Source organism: Primulina tabacum, chromosome 6 (genome assembly GCF_025594145.1).
Source record: "Primulina tabacum isolate GXHZ01 chromosome 6, ASM2559414v2, whole genome shotgun sequence".
NCBI lineage: Eukaryota > Viridiplantae > Streptophyta > Magnoliopsida > Lamiales > Gesneriaceae > Primulina > Primulina tabacum.
In genome coordinates this window covers 9,730,586-9,755,951 of record NC_134555.1, presented here as the reverse complement: position 1 = coordinate 9,755,951, position 25,366 = coordinate 9,730,586, and the positions used below count along the sequence as shown (strand labels likewise).

At 37.1% G+C, this 25,366-nt stretch overlaps 1 protein-coding gene across 1 annotated transcript; it reads left to right on the top strand.

Moving 5' to 3' along the window:
* The first annotated feature begins 813 nt into the window (after positions 1-813).
* Positions 814-1,646, top strand: LOC142550021 (uncharacterized). The gene is made up of 3 exons (XM_075659263.1): positions 814-940; positions 1,047-1,230; positions 1,433-1,646. Exons 1-3 carry the CDS (start codon positions 814-816, stop codon positions 1,644-1,646), a joined length of 525 nt encoding a protein of 174 aa, XP_075515378.1.
* Positions 1,647-25,366: the final 23,720 nt, after the last annotated feature.

The following is a 25,366-nucleotide window of genomic DNA, read 5'->3' as shown; positions in this document are numbered from 1 at the left end:
AAGGAAAGTAGAGGCAATTACAGAGTGGCCAAAACCGAAGAACGCCATCGACATCAGAAGCTTTCTTGGATTGGCAGGTTACTACTGGAAGTTTGTCGAATGGTTCTCCTCGATAGTCGTGCCACTGACGAAACTCACACAGAAAAATTCTAAATTCATCTGGAATGAGGATTGTGAGAAGAGTTTCCAGACACTGAAAGAGAAACTCGCATCCACGCCAGTGTTGATCCTGCCCGCAGAGAATAAAGATTTTACTATTTACAGTGACGCCTCTAAGGACGGTCTAGGATGCTTACTAATGCAAGAAGGAAGAGTGATCCCTTACGCATCAAGGCAGTTGAAACTGCACGTAGTAGAACTACCCTACTCATGATCTGGAGCTGACAGCCATTGTCTTCGCCTTAAAGATTTGGAGGCACTACCTCTATGGTGCCAAATGTGAAATCTTCACATACCATCAGAGCCTCAAGTACATGTTCACCCAAAAAGAACTTAATATGAGGCAAAGGCGATAGATCTAACTTCTGAAGGACTATGACTTGACCATAAGCTACCATCCGGGTAAAGCAAACAAAGTGGCTGATGCGCTAAGTCGGAAGAGGCCCAGGCAAGGTAACTCTAGCTTCCCTCTCGGCCCAGCCATGTCTGCAGGAGACCGTCAAGTTAAACCAAGATAGAGACCCTGTACTGCTTAAACTTAAGGATCAAGTCAGAGAAGGGAAGTCTCAAGATCATCAGATTGATGATAAGGGAATCTTATGGATGAAAGGAAGACTGTGTGTGCCCGATAGCGATAACCTTCGCCAAGAGATAATGGCAGAGGCGCACAAGTCAAAATTTTCAGTCCATCCAGGCAGTACGAAAATGTACAGGTATCTCAAGAATAATTTCTGGTGGAATGGCAGGAAAAGAGATGTAGCTGATTGTCTCCAGATGTCAGGTATGTCAGCAGGTCAAAGCAAAACACCAGCGACCTGGAGGATTACTGCAACCTCTGGAAATTCTCGAGTGGAAATGGGAGCACATTTCCATGGACTTTGTGGTAGGATTGCCAAAGTCTAGGCAAAGCCACGACGGAATATGGGTGATCGTGGACAAACTCACAAAGACTTCACACTTCCTGCCCGTCCGCATGAATTACAATCTCGACAAGCTGGCTTCACTATACATGGACAACATCGTGAGGCTGCATGGAGTGCCAGTGAGCATCTTATCTGATAGAGATCCGAGGTTCGTCTCGCGCTTTTGGAAGAGCTTTCAAGAGGCCATGGGAACAAAAGTGACCCTAAGTACGGCCTATCATCCTCAAACCGATGGGCAAACGGAAAGAACCATCCAAACCTTAGAAGATATGCTGCGAGCATGCGCTCTTGAATTCAGTAGCAACTGGAGCACTCATTTAGCCCTTAATTGAGTTTGCTTACAACAACAGCTATCACAGCAGCATTGGAATGGTTCCATACAAAGCCCTTTATGGGAGAAAATTTCGATCACCATTTTATTGGGATGAAGTGGGAGAGAAAGCTGTAGTGGGACCCGAGCTAGTACAAATGACCGTGGACAAGGTTAAGATCGTTCGGGAAAAGTTCAAGGCAGCTCAAGACCGACAGAAGAGTTGGGCAGATCTGAAAAGAAGGCCTGTATAGTTCAACGTGGGCGAAAAGGCTTATGTGAAAGTATCGCCTATGAGAGGTGTTGTCCGATTCAGTAAGGCGGGGAAACTGAACCCTCGATATGTTGGACCCTTCGAAATCTTTGAAAAAGTAGGCACGCTAGCATGCAGACTAGCGTTGCCACCGAGCATGTCAAGAATCCACAATGTGTTCCATGTTTCTCAAAAAGTTCCTATCAGAATCGTGGACACCAAATAACAAATCCTTAGACGACGTATCATCCCTTACGTCAAGGTGCAGTGGTCTAACCACACAGAGCGAGAAGCAACTTGGGAAGTTGAAGAAAAGATGCGAAAAGAATATCCTTACCTATTTGGTGACCAAGCCAACTCAAGTTTCGAGGACGAAACTTCTCATAAGGAGGGAGGGACCTGAGAACCAATTTTTCCCACCATATGATTTATCATTGTAAGGAAATTTAAGAGCATAGGATTTCTTTGATTATGGTATTAAAATAAGATATGTATATTGGAGAATATTTGATATGGAAATCCTTGATGTCAAGATATTGATACATGCACTTGTACAAGCATAATTTCGAAATTTATGGGAATTAATACAAGATCATGGAAGATTTGTTCAATACTTAAAGAATTAAGGCATGATATTGTATATGATTTTCGAAAATCCTCCTAGATTAATTGCCAAAATTGGTGATGGTTAGATGTTTGGTTAATTGAAAGATAATCATCAAAACCTTGCATCAAAACCGTTGGATCTAGCCATCATATTTTCAAGCCAAATCAAGGGCCATGAGATCAAGAAATCTCACAACTTAGGTAGATGAATTTTCGAAATTAGGCAAGGATATTGGAGTCAAAATTGATGAGATTGGGCATGATTTTTGGTAACATTTGAATACCAAGTTTAGCTCCCTTCTCCTTCCCTATAAATACCACATCAAGCCTAGCATTCCCTACCCCAAATTCTCGAAAATTTAGAGCTGAAAGGTCCGAAAATTTCAGCACTCCCTAGCCAAAACTCTACCCAAATATCGTCCCAAAATTATCCTAAAAGTCGAACCGAAGCGCTGCCCGGATGAGGAGCGAGGAGCGATCTGAATTCCGAAGCCAAGCATCCACATTTTCATAGCATTCAAATACTGTAAGTGGGCTTGTTTTTAAAATTTAAATCTCGATTTATGCATATGTGATTTTCGGTTTTTTTTTTTAAAATTCGGTCGAGCACCGTCTCCCGTCTATACGATTTTATGAAATTATGGTACGTTATGTTTGGCACTGTGAGGACTCCCTGAAAATAGGTGGAATTCCAACATATGGCCCTCAACGGTGGAATAGAACCGTTTTATGGTCTCGCCCCCTTAGAGAATTAAAACTTTGGGACCGACGTCAGTAAACCGTTAAAGGTGAAAAATCGCAGTGTTGTTATATTACGGATATGGTGTTATGATTATGAAAAGCATGCTGTATTTATATGTATTTTTCGAAAATGTTATAAAATTTTTATGTTGTGTTCGATATCTCCCACTTGCTGAGTATTTCCGAAAATACTCATCCCCTTACAACCTGTCCCAGAGAAATCCGAGGAGGAAATCGAGGAAGGAGGAATCGGACCAGTTTTGGGGCTGGTGAATTGCGAGACTTCAAGATTTAGATTAAGTTTAAGTTATTATTATTCATTTTACGTTTCCGTATTAACTCTGTCGTTTTTTAAAATTCGGTATTGTAAGACAATTGTTATTTCATTGAGATTATGATTTATACACTGGTTTCGGTTTACATTATACTACAAAGGTTTGTTGTTTCGATTGTGTGATTGTTAAACAACGTCGGTGTCAATCCCGAGTCTCGGGGCGTGATAAACTCGAGCCTGTTTCGTAATTTATATGATTCGTTTTAAAACTTGAACCGGGGTCCATGTTTTAACCCAAATCAACCTGATATTCAACCAAACTTTCCCCAACTTAAACCATGACTCGAACCTACATGACCAGCCCCTAAACCACTTGTTTCAGACCCCTTAGGACCTACGAAAAACTGCCTGAAAGTTTCTGAAATTTCGATACATGCATACCCCGAAACATGTAGTGAGACTTTCGGCCAAACCATCGACCCTACACCTAACCATCTTGGACCAGCCTCGAACCAGCCACTCATAGCTCACCACTGGACCCTCATTCACCACCCTAGGCACTACCCTCAGCCCAGTGCTCCTTACCCCACGGTTCCTCAAGAAAATACCGAACTTGCCATTGTTTCATCCCAAATCGACTCTTAGCCCTTGGAACTCACTTCTACCCGAGATCAGCCACATATGGACCTCCCTTAGGCCTCCGTTTGGACCCTCCTGGACTGCACCACGGCCTGGTTCAGTCCTCCTTGGCCATGCCTACCCTTCTTTTCACTCGGCTGATCGAAATCCCCAGCCATCTCAAACCAAAACCGATCGGCCCTCATCCAAACCAACAAAGACTGGACTCCAGCATTGTGTCCCCTTCACTCTCGTCTTAAGCAGTCCCCTAACATCCCATTTCGGCAGCCCCTTAAACAAAAACATGAAAAACGTGAGTTGCAAATAGGATATATGCATGTTCATGTCAAAACCTTTGCAAAAACGTAACATCATGCTTGGAATAAATAATTTCTCATGCAAAAACACACACATCAGCAATAATGCATTTAAACGCTCGAAAACTTTGATATCTTCAGCGTACGACGGGCACCAGAGAGACGGAGAAGGAGTTTACTTGAAAACTTTGAGAGATTTTCGAGTTGGCTATTGAAGAACCTTCGAAATGGTGTTGCTGAAGAGAGGGAAGGGGGCGGCCGTGGCTCGCTAGGTTTAGATTAGGTTTAGGGTTTACAAAAGATGAGTTTAAATCATAAAAAATGGTGTAATTGGGCCCTTAGTTAAAATAAAGGGGATTAAAATGGTTTTAGGCGCATTATACAAAAAAAACAAGATTTTGGAGTCAAAATTGATGAGATTGGGCATGATTTTTGGTAAGATTTGAATACCAAGTTTAGCTCCCTTCTCCTCCCCTATAAATACCACATCAAGCCTAGGATTCCCTACCCCAAATTCTCAAAAATTTAAAGCTGAAAGGTCTGAAAATTTCAGCATTCCCTAGCCGAAACTCGGCCCAAATATCGTCCCAAAATTAAAATAAAAATCGAACCGAACGCTGCCCGGACGAGGAGCGATGAGCGATCTAAATTCCGAAGCCAAGCATCCATGTTTTCTTAGCATTCAAATACTGTAAGTGTGCTTGTTTTTAAAATTTAAATCTCGGTTTATGCATATGTGATTTTCGGTTTTTGATTTTAAAATTCGGTCGAGCACCGTCTCCCGTCTATACGATTTTATGAAATTTTGGTACATTATGTTTGGCACTGTGAGGACTCCCTGAAAATGGGTGGAATTCCAACATATGGCCCTCAACGGTGGGATAGAACCGTTTTATGGCATCGCTCCCTTAGACGATTAAAACTTAGGGACTGACGTCAGTAAACCATTAAAGGTCAGTGTTGTTATGTTACGGATATGGTGTTACGATTATGAAAAGCATGCTGTACTTATATGTATTTTTCGAAAATTTTATAAAATTTTTATGTTGTGTTCGATAACCCCCACTTGGTGAGTATTTCCCAAAATACTCACCCCCTTACAACCTGTCCCAAAGAAATCCAAGGAGAAATCGAGGAGGAGGAATCGGACCAGTTTTGGGGCTGGTGAAACTTCAAGATTTAGATTAAGTTTAAGTTATTATTATTCAGTTTACGTTTCCGCATTAACTCTGTCGTTTTTTGAAAATTCGGTATTGTAAGACAATTGTTATTTCATTGAGATTATGATTTATAAACTGGTTTCGGTTTACACTATACTACAAAGTCTTGTTGTTTCGATTGTGTGATTGTTAAACAACGCCGGTGTCAATCCCGAGTCTCGGGGCGTGACAAACTCGAGCCTGTTTCGTAACTTATACGATTCGTTTTAAAACTTGAACCGGGGTCCAGGTTTTAACTCGAATCAACCTAATATTCAACAAAACTTTCCCCAACTTAAACGATGACTCGAACCTACAAGACCAGCCACTAAACCACTTGTTTCATACCCCTTAGGACCTACGAAAAACACCTGAAAGTTTCTGGAATTTCGATACATGCATACCCCGAAACTGTAGTGAGACTTTCGGCCAAACCATCGACCTTACACCTAACCATCTTGGACCAACCTCGAACCAGCCACTCCTAGCTCACCATCGGATCCTCATTCACCACCCTAGGCACTACCCTCAGCCCATGCTCGCTTACCCCATGGTTCCTCAAGAAAATACCGAACTTGCCATTGTTTCATCCCAAATCGACTCTTAGCCCTCGGAACTCCCTTCTACCCGAGACCAGCCACGTATGGACCTTCCCTAGGCCTCCGTTTGGACCCTCCTGGACTGCATCATGGCCTGGTTCAGTCCTCCTTGGCCATGCCTACCCTTTTTTTCACTCTGCTGATCGAAATCCCCAGCCATCTCAAACCAAAACCGATCGGCCCACATCCAAACCAACAAAGACTCGACTCCAGCATCGTGTCTCCTTCACTCTCGTCTTAAGCAGTCCCCTAACATCCCATTTCGGCAGCCCCTTAAACAAGAACATGAAAAACGTGAGTTGCATATAGGATATATGCATGTTCATGTCAAAACCTTTGCAAAAACGTAACATCATGCTTGGAATAAATAATTTCTCATGCAAAAACACACACATCAACAATAAGTAGTGTGAAAATAATGAGCAAAATAAGATTTATGGCGTGCCTTTGCGTTTAAACGCTCGAAAACTCTGATATCTTCGCGTAGGACGGGCACCAGAGAGACGGGGAAGGAGTTTACTTGAAAACTTTGAGAGATTTTCGAGTTAACTATTGAAGAACCTTCTAAATGGTGCTGCTAAAGACAGGGAAGGGGCGGCCGTGGCTTGCTAGGTTTAGATTAGGTTTAAGGTTTACAAAAGATGAGTTTAAATCATAATAAAAGGTATAAATGGGCCCTTAGTTAAAATAAAGAGGATTAAAATGGTTTTAGGCACATTATACAAAAAACCAAACTCCTCAAACCTAAAAACACTCTCGAAAAATATTTTATTTATGTACGTTTTTTAAAATGTTGCCCACACCCTCAAAAAGTTCTCTGAATCGTTAAAATTTATGTGTCGGTGAAAAACATGACCCGACGAGTAAAAATATCCAAACAAGGTCTATTTTCAAAAATCATACTTAATTACACTATATATTAAATAATTAAAATAATTATTTAATAAAAACATTTTCCTGATAATCATCGGTCTCCGTTCTTTATTCGAACGCGAAATATAAAACAAATTAATTTTAAAAATTATTAAGATCCAAATTTTTTGTCAACAATAAGAGACTGGAAGGGCTGTCACGGCGAGTCCAGGCAATAATATAGCGAGCAGTGTTCCTCGACGTGTCACAAAGAAGGGAAATATTATTTAAGAGCGAGGCTTTGACCTCTGCAATTGAAGATGGCATAAATCAAATTTGGGTTGTGAGGAGAGAGAGAAATACAATACAGAGAGTTATTATATTATTGGAGTGCGAGGCTTTGATTCTTGTATGATTTTCTGTTAGTCCTGAAAACCTTTGTCCATACCTAAATGACAATAGTTTTTTTTATTAAACTTATTGTTGATTGATTCTTTTCTATTAGCATTTTTCTTGTGGTGTGGGGTGTTTTGACTGTTTAGCGGGTAGACGTATCATTGACGATAACCATTATATGACTTTGTCCAACATGATTGGACCTGTTCTTTCCTAACATGATGCGATTTTTTACTCCATTGGGTGGACCTCGGGTGGCCATATCATTCACTGTGTCTGTATTGGTCATCGCGCTCGAAAATTGAGAGAAATAAAATTGAGATTGAAATTTGGGTTTGTTATAAACTATTAACAGCACGCTACGAGCACGCGGTCGAAAACACAAGTAATAGTATTTAATGTGCACGCTGTTAATTGTATAACTATTGCATTATTAGCTGCGTGCAAGTGTTAGCACGCCTTTTGTGGTACAACTCGTGCGTTATTAACAGCGTGCGAAGAATGCACGCTGTTGTTAGTATAAGCTTTAATCTTATCCACAACGCGCATGGATAGGCACGTCGTCAATAACATTTTTGACAGCATGGATTAAAAGCACGCTGTTGATACGACGCTTCGAAAATTCAATTTCCTTGCAGTGCGGGGAGTACCATATGTGTGCATGACACTATTCATTGATGATTACAAATTTATTGATCATTTGCATCAATGTTTATTTTCGAAAATTGATATATGCAGTTCTTATACATATTGGGTTTTTTTAAAAAAATATTATAAATTAAAAAAATCATATAAAAATGTTGCTAAATGAAAGGGATTACAAAACTAATACAATCCGCATTCCATTGCACCGGATTCACACTTAAAAATAAAATAAAAATTTTAAAAAAAAATGAAAGAAGGGAGTCACGGATTCATTGAATCTGTGACCTTCCTGCCACGGATTCAGAATCCGTGACTCGTGAACTCTTCCCCTCTATTTATTTGTTGCACCCTTCCATTCCATTCGGTATTCCTTCAGCAATTTATTTTGTGAGGCCCATTTACTCTAATGACAATTAATGATCAAACAATAATGGTTTGACTTAAAACTGCAGTGGAAAAAAGGTTTAAAATACTTTAAAACGGACCTCAGGGCCTAGAAAAATTTCGGCATGACCTCCCCGTAAATAGGACATCCCGAAAAACTTAAGCAGCAATTTATATCAAAATATACAACAACCTATAGTCGCACTGGCCAGGACTAAATAGAAATTAAAACTTACCAAATACTTACCAGATCATAAATATCACAGAGTCGACTCAGAACATCACAAAGAAATCAAATACTACTACAGATACACGGGGCATCTCCCCGACAAATAAAGTACAACACAAGTCTGAAACAAACTCAAGACATACATATAGACTATCTGGGAGACTCCACTGAACAGAACCAAGCAATCCAACCTCAATCCCGAGCTCCACTGGCGGAACCTCGGCCTGATGCTGCAAAACGACTCGGGAGATCTACCATGGTGCCCAAAAAGCAACCACAGCAGCCCTCCCAGTAAACAACTGAGGTTAGGATTCTGGTATGAAACAGTTCAACAATAACATAAATCATGCATAATCATATAATGAAATGTAATATGCAATGCATGAAAGGCTCAACGAATAATCGGGATAACAGGAGCCAACAAATGGTACGATAACAACTGGAATAATGCTCGAGTAACAACACAGGGGAGCTACATCGTCATGCAGCTAAACCGCCCTGCCAAGTATGCGAGGTATGCCAAGCTGTGCTGAATAACACCCCTGACTCGGCCTCCATACAGCTGATATGATATAACAGGATGGCACAACAAAACGAACTAGATGACACAATCCCAGCGCTCACCTCAAAAAGCTGCACTAACCACGGGATTTTTCAATCACATCTACGGTCTCATGTGTATAGGCCTATCAACCACACAATGATCCCGAGATAAACAACAGTGCCAGATAACAACGGATATCAACAATGGGCTAACAAGAACGATAGGGCTCAACATGAATGTCATAACAGTATGCCCGATGCTAAATGCCAATAATATGTCACAATAATAAACATAGATCACAACGAAGACATTTAACAATTTTCAACAGCCAACAAGTCATACACCCGATCAATGTAACACAGAATGGCAATTAAACATAATTTATGTTTTACCGTCGTATGTTACTGAGCTGTAACATACCTATACCAACTTGACAATCCAATAACACCTTTACTTCAAGACCCTTGGCCTAAACAAAGCAACAATAAACCGATCATGAGCTACATTCCATACCAATGTCCAATTTGGCACAAAAGAGCATAAAATTCGTATCTCGCTCAATATTAACTCAAATCAATATCCGCCAATTGAAAATGAAAGATAACTCGAATATCTAACTTTTTCTAGAAGAAACCATCTTCCAAATCTCAGTAGATTAATCCCAGAATTTTCAAGAACACGCTGCCACTCAACAGATTTTCGGAAAGAATTCTCCTACTGAGCAGTTTCGGTAAAATGAGCATAACTTGCTCAATTCTTAATGGAATTTAACGAATCTTATATCATTACGAAGATAACACATAGATATACAACTTTTTTTGAATCACAAGTTTAGAATACGAGCGCTTAATTGACAAAAACTCAAATTACAGTAGGTGTCCTGCACAGCACCATTTCAGAATTCGATTTGACACATTTTGGTAGAAAAATCATATCAATTCCGTTTCTTATCCAAATTTGATGATTGTAGTGGCTATAGAAAGCTAACAAATGGAGCTACAAGTTCTTTTTAAGTCATTTCTACAAATTCAAATTGTAAAAATCGCAGCAACACCAAAACTCTCACCCCAAAACCGGAAGAATTCGTGCAGAAACAGAGCACCGGAAGAGCAGCTTTGATCTCCCCGAATCCTTGCTCAAACTTCACGATTTCTGACTTGAATCAAAGCCTAGGATGTTAGAAAGACACCCCTTCAGACCGATTGAGATTTGGACACCAGACGGAGGAGATATCGCAACTTTCCCGCAGCTGCTACATGTGTTGCGAAAATTGGGTTGAGGGAAATGGGTTTTCTTCTTCTCTCTTTCCTTTTTCCTTCTTTTAAAGGTAAGTTGTGTGTATGTATATGTATATATATATATTGTATATTTGGTTACTCAAATAGTAACTCAAGCCCATTTATCCCGGTCTGAATTTATTTTGCTCTCGGGTGTTATTTAAACTCTATATGTATTTTTTTTATATCGTTTTAACTCCGATATTCTAAAATACATTTTTTTTAACACACTTCTAGAATTTATTTGGCATAAATAATTATTTTTATTTACAACTCAATAATTATTTTAATTATGCCAAATTACCGGATAATTAATTACAGGGCCTTACATTTCTCCACCCCTTAAAACAAATTTCGTCCTCGAAATTTCTGTTTATACACATACATCTTACACACGATACGAAACCAACAATACATTAATAAGAATCAAACAGATATGGATAAGATTCTCTCATCTTCTGTTCTGTTTCTCATGTTGATTCTTCTACCCCATGTCTCGACCACTGAACACGTACAAGTGGTATAACTTTATTGCGTAAAACTTTATCTTTATGATCCAAGATACAAACAGGATACTCAGTATACGATAAACACAGATCAAGTTCAACCTCATCAGCCTGAATCACATGAGACGGATCGGGCTCATACTTACGCAACATAGAAACATGGAAAACATCGTGGATGCCAGACAAAGACTGAGGCAAATCCAAACGATAAGCGCAAGTCCCAATACGCTCAACAATCTCGTAGGGGCCAACGAAACGAGGTGAAAACTTACCTCTCATGCCAAAACGAACAACACCTTTAAACGGAGAGATTCTAAGAAACACAAAATCTCCAACTTGAAATTCTAGAGGTCGACGATGTCTGTTAGCATAACTAGCTTGCCGATCTTGGGCAGCTTTCATTCTCTAACAAATCAAATGGACTTTATCATGCATTTCCTGAACAATGTCAGGTCCAGTCAACTGCTTCTCACCAAATTCATCCCACAAAGAGGTGATAGACATCGTCTGCCGTACAAAGCTTCAAAAGGAGCCATACTAATAGTCACCTGGAAACTGTTGTTATATGAAAATTATACTAGTGGTAAAGCTTCCTGCCAACTGTCTTTAAAATCCATGACTATAGCTCGAAGCAGATCCTCGAGTGTCTAGATTTTACGCTCTGTCTGACCATCTGTCTGAGGATGGTACGCAGCACTCATCGCAAGTCGTGTACCCATTTTTTTTCGGAAACTAGTCCAAAACTTTGATGTAAATCTAGGGTCACGATCTGAGACTATTGCAACTGGAACTCCATGAAGTCTCACAACATTTTCAATATACAGACGAACCATTTTCTTGTATGAATACGTCCTCTCATACGGAATAAAGTGTGCCGATTTAGATAACCTATCGACAATCACCCAAATTGCATCGAAATGACGAGAAGTACGTGGCAAATGCGTGACAAAATCCATAGCCACATGCTCCCAGTTCCACTGAGGAACCTCAAGACTATGCAGTAATCCTCCAGGTCTCATTCGTTCTGCTTTGACTTGCTGACAGACCATACAACGAGACACAAACTCAGCCACTTTCCTTTTTCATAATCTTCCACCAAAACTGAGGCCGTAGAATATGATACATTTTCCTTCCTCCTGGGTGGATACTATATCGAGTACAATGAGCTTCTTTAAGGATGGTTGTACGCAATTCAGGAATATCTGGGACAACCAATCTACCATTCAATCGAAGAGAATCATCTGAGTGAATTGAGAAACCAGATTGGTGTCCTTGAGATACTAACTCATAAGATTTCAGAACTTGATCATCAGTTTTCTGAGCTGACTTTACAATCTGAATCAACTCTGGCTCAACAGAAATCTGAGATACACAAACAGCATTACCTTGGATTTGAAAATCCAACCCAGAAGTGCAAATATCCTCTCGTAACTTAGAAACATGAATCGAGGATAAACTAATATCAACAACCTTACGACTCAAAGCATCGGCAATGACATTCACTTTTCCCGGTTGATATTGGATCTCACAATCATAATCTTTCAAAAGATCCATCCAACGTCTCTGTCTCATATTCATATCTGACTGAGAGAACAGATACTTCAAGCTTTTGTGATCAGAATAGATTACAAATTGCTCCCCAAACAAATAATGTCTCCAAATCTTGACACCAAAAACGATAGCAGCTAACTCCAAGTCCTGAACAGGATACTTAGACTCATGTGGTTTCAACTGACGAGAACCATAGGCCACAACTCTGCCATGCTGCATCAGAACACAACCTAGACCTCGATTAGATGCATCGGTACAAACAACGAATCCTCCAGAACCACTTGGGATGGTAAGAACGGGTGCAGAAGACAATCTCTTCTTCAACTCGACAAAACTTGACTCACATTCATCAGACCAAATGAATCTCTGATTTTTCTGAGTCAGTTGAGTGATAGGTCTAGCAATCTTTGAGAAATTTTTGATAAATCTCCGGTAATAACTAGCTAAACCCATGAAACTACGAATCTCTGGCACATTGGTCGGTCTTGCCCAGTTCAGAACTGCTTCCACTTTACTTGGATCGACAGAAATACCATGTTGAGATATGACATGACCGAGAAACACAACTCTATCTAACCAAAATTCACACTTGGATAGCTTGGCGTACAACTGCTTCTTTTGAAGAATTCGAATAACTAATTTCAAATGTTTGGCATGCTCTTCCTCGAACTTGGAATAAACAAGAATATCATCGATGAATACAATCACAAAACGATCGAGATATTTAGGAAATACTCGATTCATCAAGTCCATAAACACAGCAGGAGCATTGGTCAAACCAAAAGGCATAACCAAAAATTCAAAGTGTCCGTATCTCGTGCGAAATGCTGTTTTCGGCACATCTTCTTGTCTAACTCGCACTTGATGGTATCCAGAACGGAGATCAATCTTAGAATACACCGAAGTATCTGCAACTGATCAAATAAGTCATCAATCCTAGGGAGTGGATATTTATTCTTGACAGTAAACTTATTCAGTTGCCGATAATCAATACACATCCGCATCGTTCCATCTTTCTTCTTGACAAATAGAATCAGTGCACCCCACGTTGAAGAACTCGGACGAATTTAACCTTTACTCAACAAATCCTGTAATTGTTCTTTCAGTTCTTTTAGCTCAACAGGGGCTAAACTATATGGTGCTCGAGATATGGGTTCAGTTCCAGGCATTAATTCGATACTGAGCTCAACTTCTCGTTCTGGTGGAAAGCCAGGAATCTCTTCTGGAAACACATCAGGAAACTCACGGACTACAGGAATATCATAAATCCGTCGCTCATCTTGCAATAGATCCACAGCATAAACCAGAAAACCTTCATGACCAGAATCTAACAATCGATTCATTTCAATGGCAGAAACTAGAGGAATCTTGGCTTGAGAACCACGACCATAGAAATTCCATTTAGGAGCAAAGCTAGGTCTGAAACAAACTATTCCTCGATAACAGTCAACAATGGCACGATTTGCAGTCAAAACATCCACACCAACGATGCAATCAAAGTCATGCATAGGTAGAACTATGAGATTCAGATATAAAACTTTTTCATCGTGAAACAAAACCGTATTGAACACCAAATTATCAGTGATAATCATTTTGCCCATCGGAGTAACAACAGATAGATTGGAATTCATACTAGTGGTGCGAAGATCATGCGAAACAACGAATGCATGAGAAACAAAGGAATGAGATGCTCCAGTATCAAATAACACTCGTGCTATAAAACCACATAGAGTACAATTACCAGTAATTACAGTACCTGGAGCTGCCTGAGCCTCATCCTCAGTCAAGGCAAATACATGAGCAAATGACTGATTCTGTTGACCACCTTGCCCTCTGCTCTGATGCGAAGGGCGACTAGGCTGATGGGAAGACTGGGACGCAGCTGGAATTCTATTACCTTGAGCTCCACTACCTGCCTGGGCTGATTTCCCCGTCTTACTAGGACAAACTCTAGAAAAATGACCCGGTCGACCACAATTATTACAAACCCCTTGAACTCCAACACACTGATTACTGAAATACTTGCCCCCACAGTGATCACAATAAGGTCCACTGTAACGATATCCACCACATTTCCCTGAACTCGAAGAACTAAAACCAGGCTTCTTAAATTGCTTTCCACGTGGACGAAGAGATGCAGAACCAGATGAACTGAATTGTTGCCTCCCCGACTGATGATGTTGGGTAGGAACTCGATTGCTACTCCTCTTAAGACTAGCTTCAGCCCTTTTTGCTATTTCCAGTGCTTCAAGATAATTCAGTGGCTTACCGGTAGAAACAAAAGGGTGCAGATGATCGTTCAATCCTTCAATGAAACTTTCAACAACCGCAACCTGACTTGCAGCCACATGAGGAGCATATCTCAGCATAGCATAAAAAGTATCTGCATAATCCGCCACTGACATATCACCTTGTTTCAGGTGATGAAACTCTGAAGCCTTAGAACTGTAGAATGATGGAGGACAGCAACACTCCTTAAACTTCAACTTGAATATATCGCACGATGGAATGATCCTCTGAGCATCTAAGGTCATCAATGTAGTAGACCACCACATTTTAGCATGATCTTTCAACTGATGCACAGCTAATCTCAATCGACACTCTGGAGGATACTCAATCAAATCAAACAATTCCTCAATCTCAGAAATCCATAACTCAGCTTTCTCAGCTCCCTCTGAACCACTGAATCGAGGAGGGTGCATAGAATGGAAACGCGCAACTAACTCATCCATCCTAAGCTGCTCTAGATGATCAGCAGCTTGCTCAACAAAAGTATCATCAATAACACGGACACGAGATCTACCACGTCCACGACCTCGACCACGACCTCGACCTCGAGCTAAAGGAATCTCATCAACAGGAATTTCTCCACCTCCTTCCATTCTATACGATAAAACACCAAAACAATTAGAATGGAAGTAAACAAATCATATAATCACATAAGCATGTTGTCAAGTAGCATACACAGGCGCAACAACCATTTTAGTGCCAAGACTCAAGTGTCCTAGACTCTAGTTCGAGCGTATCCCATTTTACGCTCTGATACCAAGATGTGAGGCTCATTTATTCTAATGACAATTAATGATCAAACAATAATGGTTTGACTTAAAACTGCAGCGAAAAGGTTTAAAATACTTTAAAACGGACCTCAGGGCCTAGAAAAATTTCGGCATGACCTCCCCGTAAATAGGACATCCCGAAAAACTCAAGCAGCAATTTATATCAAAATATACAACAACCTATAGCCGAACTGGCCAGGACTAAACAGAAATTAAAACTTACCAAATACTCACCAGATCATAAATATCATAGAGGACTCAGAACATCACAAAGAAATCAAATACTACTACAGATACACGGGGCATCTCCCCGGCAAATAAAGTACAATACAAGTCTGAAACAAACTCAAGACATACATATAGACTATCTGGGAGACTCCACTGAACGGAACCAAGCAATCCAGCCTCAATCCCGAGCTCCATTGGCGGAACCTCGGCCTGATGCTGCAAAACGACTTGGGAGATCTACCATGGTGCCCAAAAAACAACCACAGCAGCCCCCCCAGTAAACAACTGAGGTTAGGATTCTGGTATGAAACAGTTCAACAATAACAACAATAACATAAATCATGCATAATCATATAATGAAATGTAATATGCAATGCATGAAAGGCTCAACGAATAATCAAGATAACAGGAGCCAACAAACGGTACGATAACAACTGGAATAATGCTCGAGCAACAACACAGGGGAGCTACATCGTCATGCAGCTAAACCGCCCTGCCAAGTATGCGAGGTATGCAAAGCTGTGCTGAATAACACCCCTGACTCGGCCTCCATACAGCTGATACGATATAACAGGATGACACAACAAAACGAACTAGATGACACAATCCCAGCGCTCATCTCAAAAAGCTGCACTAACCACGGGATTTTTCAATCACATCTACGGTCTCATGTGTATAGGCCTATCAGCCACACAATGATCCCGAGATAAACAACAGTTCCAGATAACAACGGATATCAACAATGGGCTAACAAGAACGATAGGGCTCAACATGAATGTCATAACAGTATGCCCGATGCTAAATGCCAATAATATGTCACAATAATAAATATAGATCACAACGAAGGCATTTAACAATTTCCAACAGCCAACAAGTCATACACCCGATCAATGTAACACAGAATGGAAATTAAACATAGTTTATGTTTTACCGTCGTATGTTACCGAGCTGTAACATACCTATACCAACTTGACAATCCAATAACAACTTTACTTCAAGACCCTTGGCCTAAACAAAGCAACAATAAACCGATCATGAACTACATTCCATACCAATGTCCAATTTGGTACAAAAGAGCATAAAATTCGTATCTCGCTCAAAATTAACTCAAATCAATATCCGCCAATTGGAAATGAAAGATAACTCAAATATCTAACTTTTTCTAGAAGAAACAATCTTCCAAATCTCAATAGATTAATCCCAGAATTTTCAAGAACACACTGCCACTCAACAGATTTTCGAACAAAATTCTTCTACTGAGCAGTTTCGGTAAAATGAGCATAACTTGCTCAATTCTTAATGGAATTTAACGAATCTTATATCATTACGAAGATAACACATAGATCTACAACTTTTTTTGAATCACAAGTTTAGAATATGAGCGCTTAATTGACAAAAACTTGAATTACAGTAGGTGTCCTGCACAGCACCATTTCAGAATTCGATTTGACACATTTTGGTAGAAAAATCATATCAATTCCGTTTCTTATCCAAATTTGATGATTGTAGCGGCTATAGAAAGCTAACAAATGGAGCTACAAGTTCTTTTTAAGTCATTTCTACAAATTCAAATTGTAAAAATCGCAGCAACACCAAAACTCTCACCCCAAAACCGGAAGAATTCGCGCAGAAACAGAGCACCGGAAGAGCAGCTTTGATCTACCAGAATCCTTGCTCAAACTTCGCGATTTCTGACTTGAATCAAAGCCTAGGATGTTAGGAAGACACCCCTTCAAACCGATTGAGATTTGGACACCAGACGGAAGAGATATCGCAACTTTCCCGCAGCTGCTACATGTGTTGCGAAAATTGGGTTGAGGGAAATGGGTTTTCTTCTTCTCTCTTTCCTTTTTCATTCTTTTAAAGGTACGTTGTGTGTATATATATGTATATATATATATTGTATATTTGGTTAATCAAATAGTAACTCAAGCCCATTTATCCCGGTCTGAATTTATTTTGCTCTCGTGTGTTATTTAAACTCTATATGTATTTTTTTTTATATCGTTTTAACTCCAATATTCTAAAATATATTTTTTTAACACACTTCTAGAATTTATTTGGCATAAATAATTATTTTAATTTACAACTCAATAATTATTCTAATTATGCCAAATTACCGGATAATTAATTACAGGGCCTTACATATTTGCACCTTCCCCGATCATTCCATTCGATATTTTCATTCGGCGATTTATTGATAGTCCTCAACATTTCAATTTGTTGGATCATCGGTGACATATTCTTCCATCTTAGATATTTTTATTTTGCGCAACGTTAATATTTCCGTTTGTTGGTAATAATTCTCGTCGGTTTGTTAGGCTCATAATTTTTTTTTATCGAGACTTGTCAAGTATTAATTTATTTTATTATTATTGAATTAATATTATTTTATGTTGTATTTTTTGTAAGAATGTTTAACATGACAGGTTATTATATTGTTCGTTGATTAATCATTTATTTCATACGAGCAAATATTAAGAGGTAACGTAGTTATTTTTGTTCATTATATTTATTATTGAACTGTTTTAAACTCGTGCATCTTATATTAAACTTAAAAAAAATATATAAGTGAAAATTAAACATGATATGTTCGGCATGTAAGTTCTTTTTAATATCATAACTGCCAATAAATTTCTAAGTAGTTTTTTTTTTACATATTTTTATATAAAATATAAAAAGGAAAAATTATCTCTCCATAATTTCCTACAATTTAAATATGATACATATTAGAAAATTTAGAATTAATTCCATGGTTTGACTAAGAGTTAAATATTTTTTTTTAAAAAAAAAAGAACGTGCTTTTGTTTAAGTGAATTTTTAATACGTGTAATTCAAACTAAAACATTACTGTATAAGCCATACAGTCATAGATGTTTCAAGTACTAATGGAGTGAACCATACACATTGTGTACGAGTAATATAATATATGAATAATAAAAAATTTCCTATGTCCAATATATTTTACTTTTTAAAATATTTAATTTACTTATTTATGTAAAATATTTTTGTGTTATCACTGTTTTTCTGTGATGATGTGAGGGCTTTTTTTAAAAAAATATTATAAATTAATAAAATCATTATAAAAATATTACAAATTGAAAATGTTTATAAAACTAATATATTTCGTCATTCACTGCACCGAAAATCACGTTTTATCTTGTAAATTTTTAAAAAATATTATAAATTAATAAAATCATTATATTTATTTTTTTTAAATCTATTGATACTTTTAATTGTTAAAATTGTTAATATAAGTAATTGATATATTTGAAAATTTTAATAACACATGTTTAAAAACTTAAATTTTTAATATAACTCATAACAAATTTTTTATTATTATGAAAACAAACGATGGTATTAATAAATATAAATTTTAATAAAAATGATTTTACAATATAAATTTTAATAATAAAAAAAAAACTTGTAAGTAATTCTTGAAATTTTATTATGATTGTATACATTATGTCATAGTTTTAATATATATGTAAGATACTCATAATTAAATTTTGTTATGATTGTATAGATTATGTCATAGTTTTTGGTTGCAGACATGGATACTGTATCATCTTACTTTACGTAGGTGGCTATGTCATTATTGAAGATGGTAGGATTGGATATAGTATCACCGCGACCAGGCCCATTAAAATCCCTCGCTCTACTACATTTTCCCAACTGGTGAATTATGTGCATCGCAAGCTGGAGATCGACCCGTCAAAATTCTGCATCAAATTGTCAACGAAATATTGTTATAGCTCGTTGTCTCGTTACATTGAAGAGCATGTCTATATCACAGATGATGATGGTCTACAATTTATGTTTGAGTTGCCGACACTGGATTGCATGTACTTGTATGTTGATTCATCGCCAGTGTTACATACCGTAAGTGATTACGATTTTGATGCAGTCATGCTGGTAATAACGCAAGGTTTGGGAACATTAGGTTTAAATGAAGCGGGACCTTCTATGTATCACGTCGATGAACAGTCAGCTCAGACCTACTCTGGGTCAACACAGGTTCTTGGGATCACCATATCACGACTCACACTGAAGAAGACTATGCATGGGGGATAAATAGAACACGAGAATTGGATTTTACCTCAGGGGGTTGGGATCATCATATCACGGTTCTATCAGGAGTTGATGTTGCGTGGGGTTCTAGTAGAACAGGCCAATTGGATTTAAATTCATGGGCTCCTGAAGTAAATACCACAAATGTCAGACATTTTGATAGTTCTGCTGAGGCTGTAAACCCATTTCCTGTCCACATCGGTGGATATTGCACCGGAGCTGGGCGTGTCTGTGACATAGATGCATATGTTATGTAACATATATTTAATACAATAAATTATATTTTACGTACATATGTAGATGAATTGAACATTTCTTACGATAATTTATCGGTAGTTTGCATCAACAGGATGGTAGCCCATGATGTTTGAAGGTACCACTGGCGACGAGAGCACTATTTGTGAAATGCCATGATACCAACCAACATAGTCCACTGTGATGGCGGGTGTACCAGGTATGACATAATCCCCACAAATCACAAAATTATATATGTCATTCCACATTTCTACAAAATCTTTGTGATATGTCGCCCAATCAAAGTTGTTCCGGCCTTGTCACGTCAGTTTATGAAAATTGTCGAAGTTAGTAGCAGGTGGCGGAATACCCTGACGCATTCCAAACTGTCGGAGACACCGCTCTGGTCTATGCATCTCAACTATATGAAAATTGATTAATGTGCATGCCGACCGACATAAATGAATTATATTTTCATCAAGAATTCTTCCGACCTCCGGGGACTCCATATCATAAACTGTCCATAGAAATTGAAGCAAATAAAATGAAAAACAAAATTATCAAGTTGATAATATATAATTGAGACTGAATTTTTAAAAAATTTCAAACTCTAAACAACTAATTTATATATCTACCTGCCCTTCAACCATCCTGTCAAGCATATCTCTCATTATGCGGACCGAATGATAGGCCGTTTATGTCCAAGAGAATCCGCATCTCCACCTGCAATTTATAACAGTACACAATACAGTCATTAAAACTAAATAACAAAATAAAAATAATAAATGTTAATTATTTCTTATTAGTACTGTGCGTCGTATGGTGGGAATGGTAGACCCTGAAGAACATCTGCAGCCTGCTCTTCTGAAATAGATACTTGTTGCGCTCTATCAGGGCAAAGAAGAGTAATTCTAGACCATACCCAAATCTGCAATAACACACAACAGAAATAGTCAAATCATAAGAAAAATTCAGTACAACAAATATAATGACCATAGAAGTGTAAAAATACCTGCAATATCTGAACAGAGCCACACAAATCGACCTTTAATCTCATTGATGTGTCGCACAACTCTCTATAAAGATATGCCAACACAGCAGAACCCCAGCTAAACGTATTCACCATTTCTATGTCCTCAAGAAATTGCAAATACATAAGTTTCACAGCAGCACCTTCCAAGTCCGGAAACATACATCCACCAATGATCATTAATGCAACACAACGGAAATATTGTGTCACGTCCTCTTCAGTGCTTTGATCGTTAATCATATTATGTAGGCAATGGTCTAGCAAAGCGGTCAGATAAAGATGTGCACCTTTACTCTGAGAAGATGTAGGCGTAAAACTCAACCAAGTAACGCAGCGCTGTTGTAAAATATGTTTGTTGTACGCGGTATCTACACTAGTGATTGGCATGCCATCAATATTCAACCCTCAAATAAGAGAACGTCATGTAGGGTGATTATTGCCTCGCCCACTGTAAGGTGAAATGTGTGTGTCTCACGTCGCCATCTCTTAACAATGGCTGTAAGCAAATGATTATCATAATTTTTAATAGGACCACACCGAATGACACTATAGAAGCCCATGCGTGCAAAACATAGGTGGACACGGAGGTGAATCCCAGCATTAAGCAATCTCCGAATATATTTGTTAGACCGGCGTGGTGGAATTAGTGCATCCATGTTCTCAGCGTTGATATTATTTGATATGTGTCTACCCCGCAAATACAACATATTATTCGTATTTTCAGCCATCTTGCAAATAAAAAATCATTAGTTAACAAATATTATATTTTTTATCAACAAAATTTAACTACATATTTTAAATTAAATGAAATTTATTTGAAATTTCCGGCTCGAAAAAATAAAACGTATTTGTTGATGACAAATTGGTAATAAAACTAATTACTGTAGATTAAATAATTTATTTTAAAAATCAATAATACTTCATAATACGTAACATTTAATTATAATAAATACATTCGTATAAATTTATACTTATAATAAATACATTATTAATAAGAATAAGGACAATTCTATCCTAATCCGGGAGATTTACTACATGTTATTAAATGATATATACGTGTCAATTTTTTTATTTTAATATTAATTTTAGTTTGGTTATTAGCTAATTCCTATCACTAATAATTATTTTCGCCACTAGATAATTTTTTCTTAAAATATATCACTCATTAACATAAATAAAAAAGTATATAAAAAACAAATTGAGAATAAGTTTTAAAATTTCACGTAATTTTAACCTCCGTAATTTATAATACAATTAATATTATAATTATACATATAATATACATAAAATTTCAGGTAAATATAAAATCCGTACTTTATACACATATTCTAATTCCAATAATAGAATTAATATTATAATTATTGTAATTAAAAATTTATTAGTTAATTCTAAAATTACGTAAATATTCTAAAATCATGTAATTATTTTAAAATCACGTAAATAATATTTATTATTATTACTTAAAACTACTAGGATGCGTTCATAAAGTGCTCGGTGATGCAAAAATTCTAAATTACAATATTATAATTCCAATAATACAATTAATATTATAACTATTGTTATTACCTTAGAACTGGTATAATGAACGAACAATAATAAATATAATAAACATAAAAAAAAATCGTTACCTCTTAATATTCTGAAAAAAAAAAAGACTTACGCTAATATATAATTGGAAAATTCTGAAGACCGGTGCTGAAAAGAGTGCTCGATGCTCGGTGATCGAAAGAAATTTGCTCCTAAGGCTTTGCTCGGCTTCGGTGACAATGAAGAGCACACACCGCATTTAAATAAGCGGAAAGAAGTCACGGGTGAGTATTGAATTCGTGGCAATAATATCCGTGACCTGCTTATTTTATTTTTTTTTAATTTTTTTTAAAAAAATAAATTTGAATCTGTGACAGTGTTCAGCGGAATGTACTATTTTTATAAAAATTTCAATTTGTAACATTTTTATAAAACTTTTATTAATTTATAATATTTAATAAAAAAAACCCCAGGGCATCCGCTCACCCCTATGTGGGATTTTGTTTTATTTCGTGGGTGCATTAGGCAATGAAGGAACTGATGATGAGTGACACTTCGTAGACTTGGAAGGATTGTTGGATGGATTTTTATATTTTTTGAAAACAACCCTCACTTAGGTAGGCCCAAATTAGGAATCACAAAATAAATGTAATTTTAAATGGATTATATATGTGATTAATTGCTAAATATATGTAAATCCCGTGCAACAAGAACGACTGATAAAATATTTGTAGGATAAATCAAACTCCTGACAATTGAGCAAACGCGATGAACTACTCCACTAATTTGGAATAGAATATTATGTTAATATTTGATGTATAGGTTATGTAATTAAAGTTGGGCTTGATATACTTATAGAATGCTCTTAAATTTTAATAAAACTCATATAAGGCCCAAGCCCACAAGTATCTTCAAGAATCAATAAATAGAAAATGCATTTTTATTTACAAGGTACGATGACCTCTAGCTCTTTGAGGTTTTTATCCAGCAACAACCAATTTGAACATTGGAGTGTGACATTTTTTGACGCAAAAATAAGATTTTAAGATATGAAATAATTGTTTAATGTGTTAGGGTAAACCAAAAAATTATATATTTTGTTGGACTTTGGTTTATGACAAATAAAAAATTATCTTTCAATTTTTTAATTAGATTTTTAATTCCAATTAAAAGCCAAACAAATTAAAAACAAAATCCCTAGTTCGATTTTTAGATCAGTGATTGTAATATGTGATTTTAATATATTTAACTACAATAAATTGAAACTTCATTCCTAACCAAATAATTAATTTTTCTCATGTATAAATTGTAGTATTTATATATTATTATTATTACGAATAACTTCTGTAAATTTAATGTGACATTTAAAAGCAAAACCTAGAATAATAAATTTTGCTTAAAGAAGAAAATTGCATGCAAAGGTGCGCTCAGATGTCTCCTCTAAATGATGTCGTCGGTTTGTTGTTTTCTTGAGGTTAACTCATATGTGCTTGTTTAACAGCGTCGTGTTCTATTACTAAAGTTTATTCGTAATAGAATGAAAAAATCTTGTAACGATCATGTACTATCCCGATCTTGGTCTCTCTCGGAGGCCTTGTCTCATCTTGGGTTTCCTCTGGGCCTTTTCTCTCACAGGCTTTCCACATGCGTTATTACGCATAGGACTGTCCACACCAGGTTGGTGGAGTGATACCTCCCCAAGTCTCAAACACATTACCTCCTGACATAAGTACATAGTTCAAAGAGACTTGATATCAGTTAGACTAGTATCTGTTTTTATAATTATAGCACAATCCATTGAGAATTTATTTCAAAGTTGTAGTTTCAATCTTACTTGTACTTGGATTGTTTTTTGTTCTTATTCTGATTTTTTAATTCATTACATAAAAATTTCAATTTAAACTCTCACTATTTCCCAAAATTACGATATGATTCTCATTTAAATATAAAATAAATTAATTATAAAAAATTTATAAGCACACAACGCATGTCAAAGCTCAATAGTTCTCATTATTATTGAGTCCATTCAACGGAATAATTATCACCTTACCATAATTATCACCTTAGACATATATTTTTTTAAAAAAGGATATGTGAATACACTGAATTTATTATTTTAAACAAATTGTAGCTAAATCTCGATGACCACAAGTAAAATACATATTTACAACAGTGTTAAAACCCTACTATAATGTTATTGAAAGGAAAAAATTATCAAGGTCCATGCAGTAAACTCAACTCATTAACTTGTTTCGAGATACGACCTCGTGTATTTGCTGAGCTCCAAATGTCACGTCTTGAGATCTGGGTTAGTCAATACCGACGTTATCCAACAATCACATAATCGTAAAACAACAAGTCTCGTAGAACAGTATAAACCAAAACCAGTTTATATCATAAATTCCAAATAAAAAAACATTGTCTTTACAACTGAATAACTGAAACGATAGAAATAATGCGGAAAAGTTTTACAACGTAAATAAAACACAATTCAAAATTACTGTTCTCATGAATCACCAACCCCAAAATTTGTCCGACTCCTCTTCTTCGACCTGAGGAAGAGGTGGGTGATATGGTCGTCACTCAATAAGTGGGGGCCGTTCGAGCACATACGTGACAAAATACATAAATTTTGAAATAACATGACTCATACAACAAGCATATCTTTGACTAGGCAGTGAGATTCTTCTACTTTCCATGGTTTACTGATATCAGTCCCTAATTTTTACTCCTCTAAGGGGCGATGCCGTATAACGGTTACAATCTCACCATGTAAGGTCCATAAACATGTCATATTGGGATTTCTATCCATATACAGTCGAATCCTCATAGTG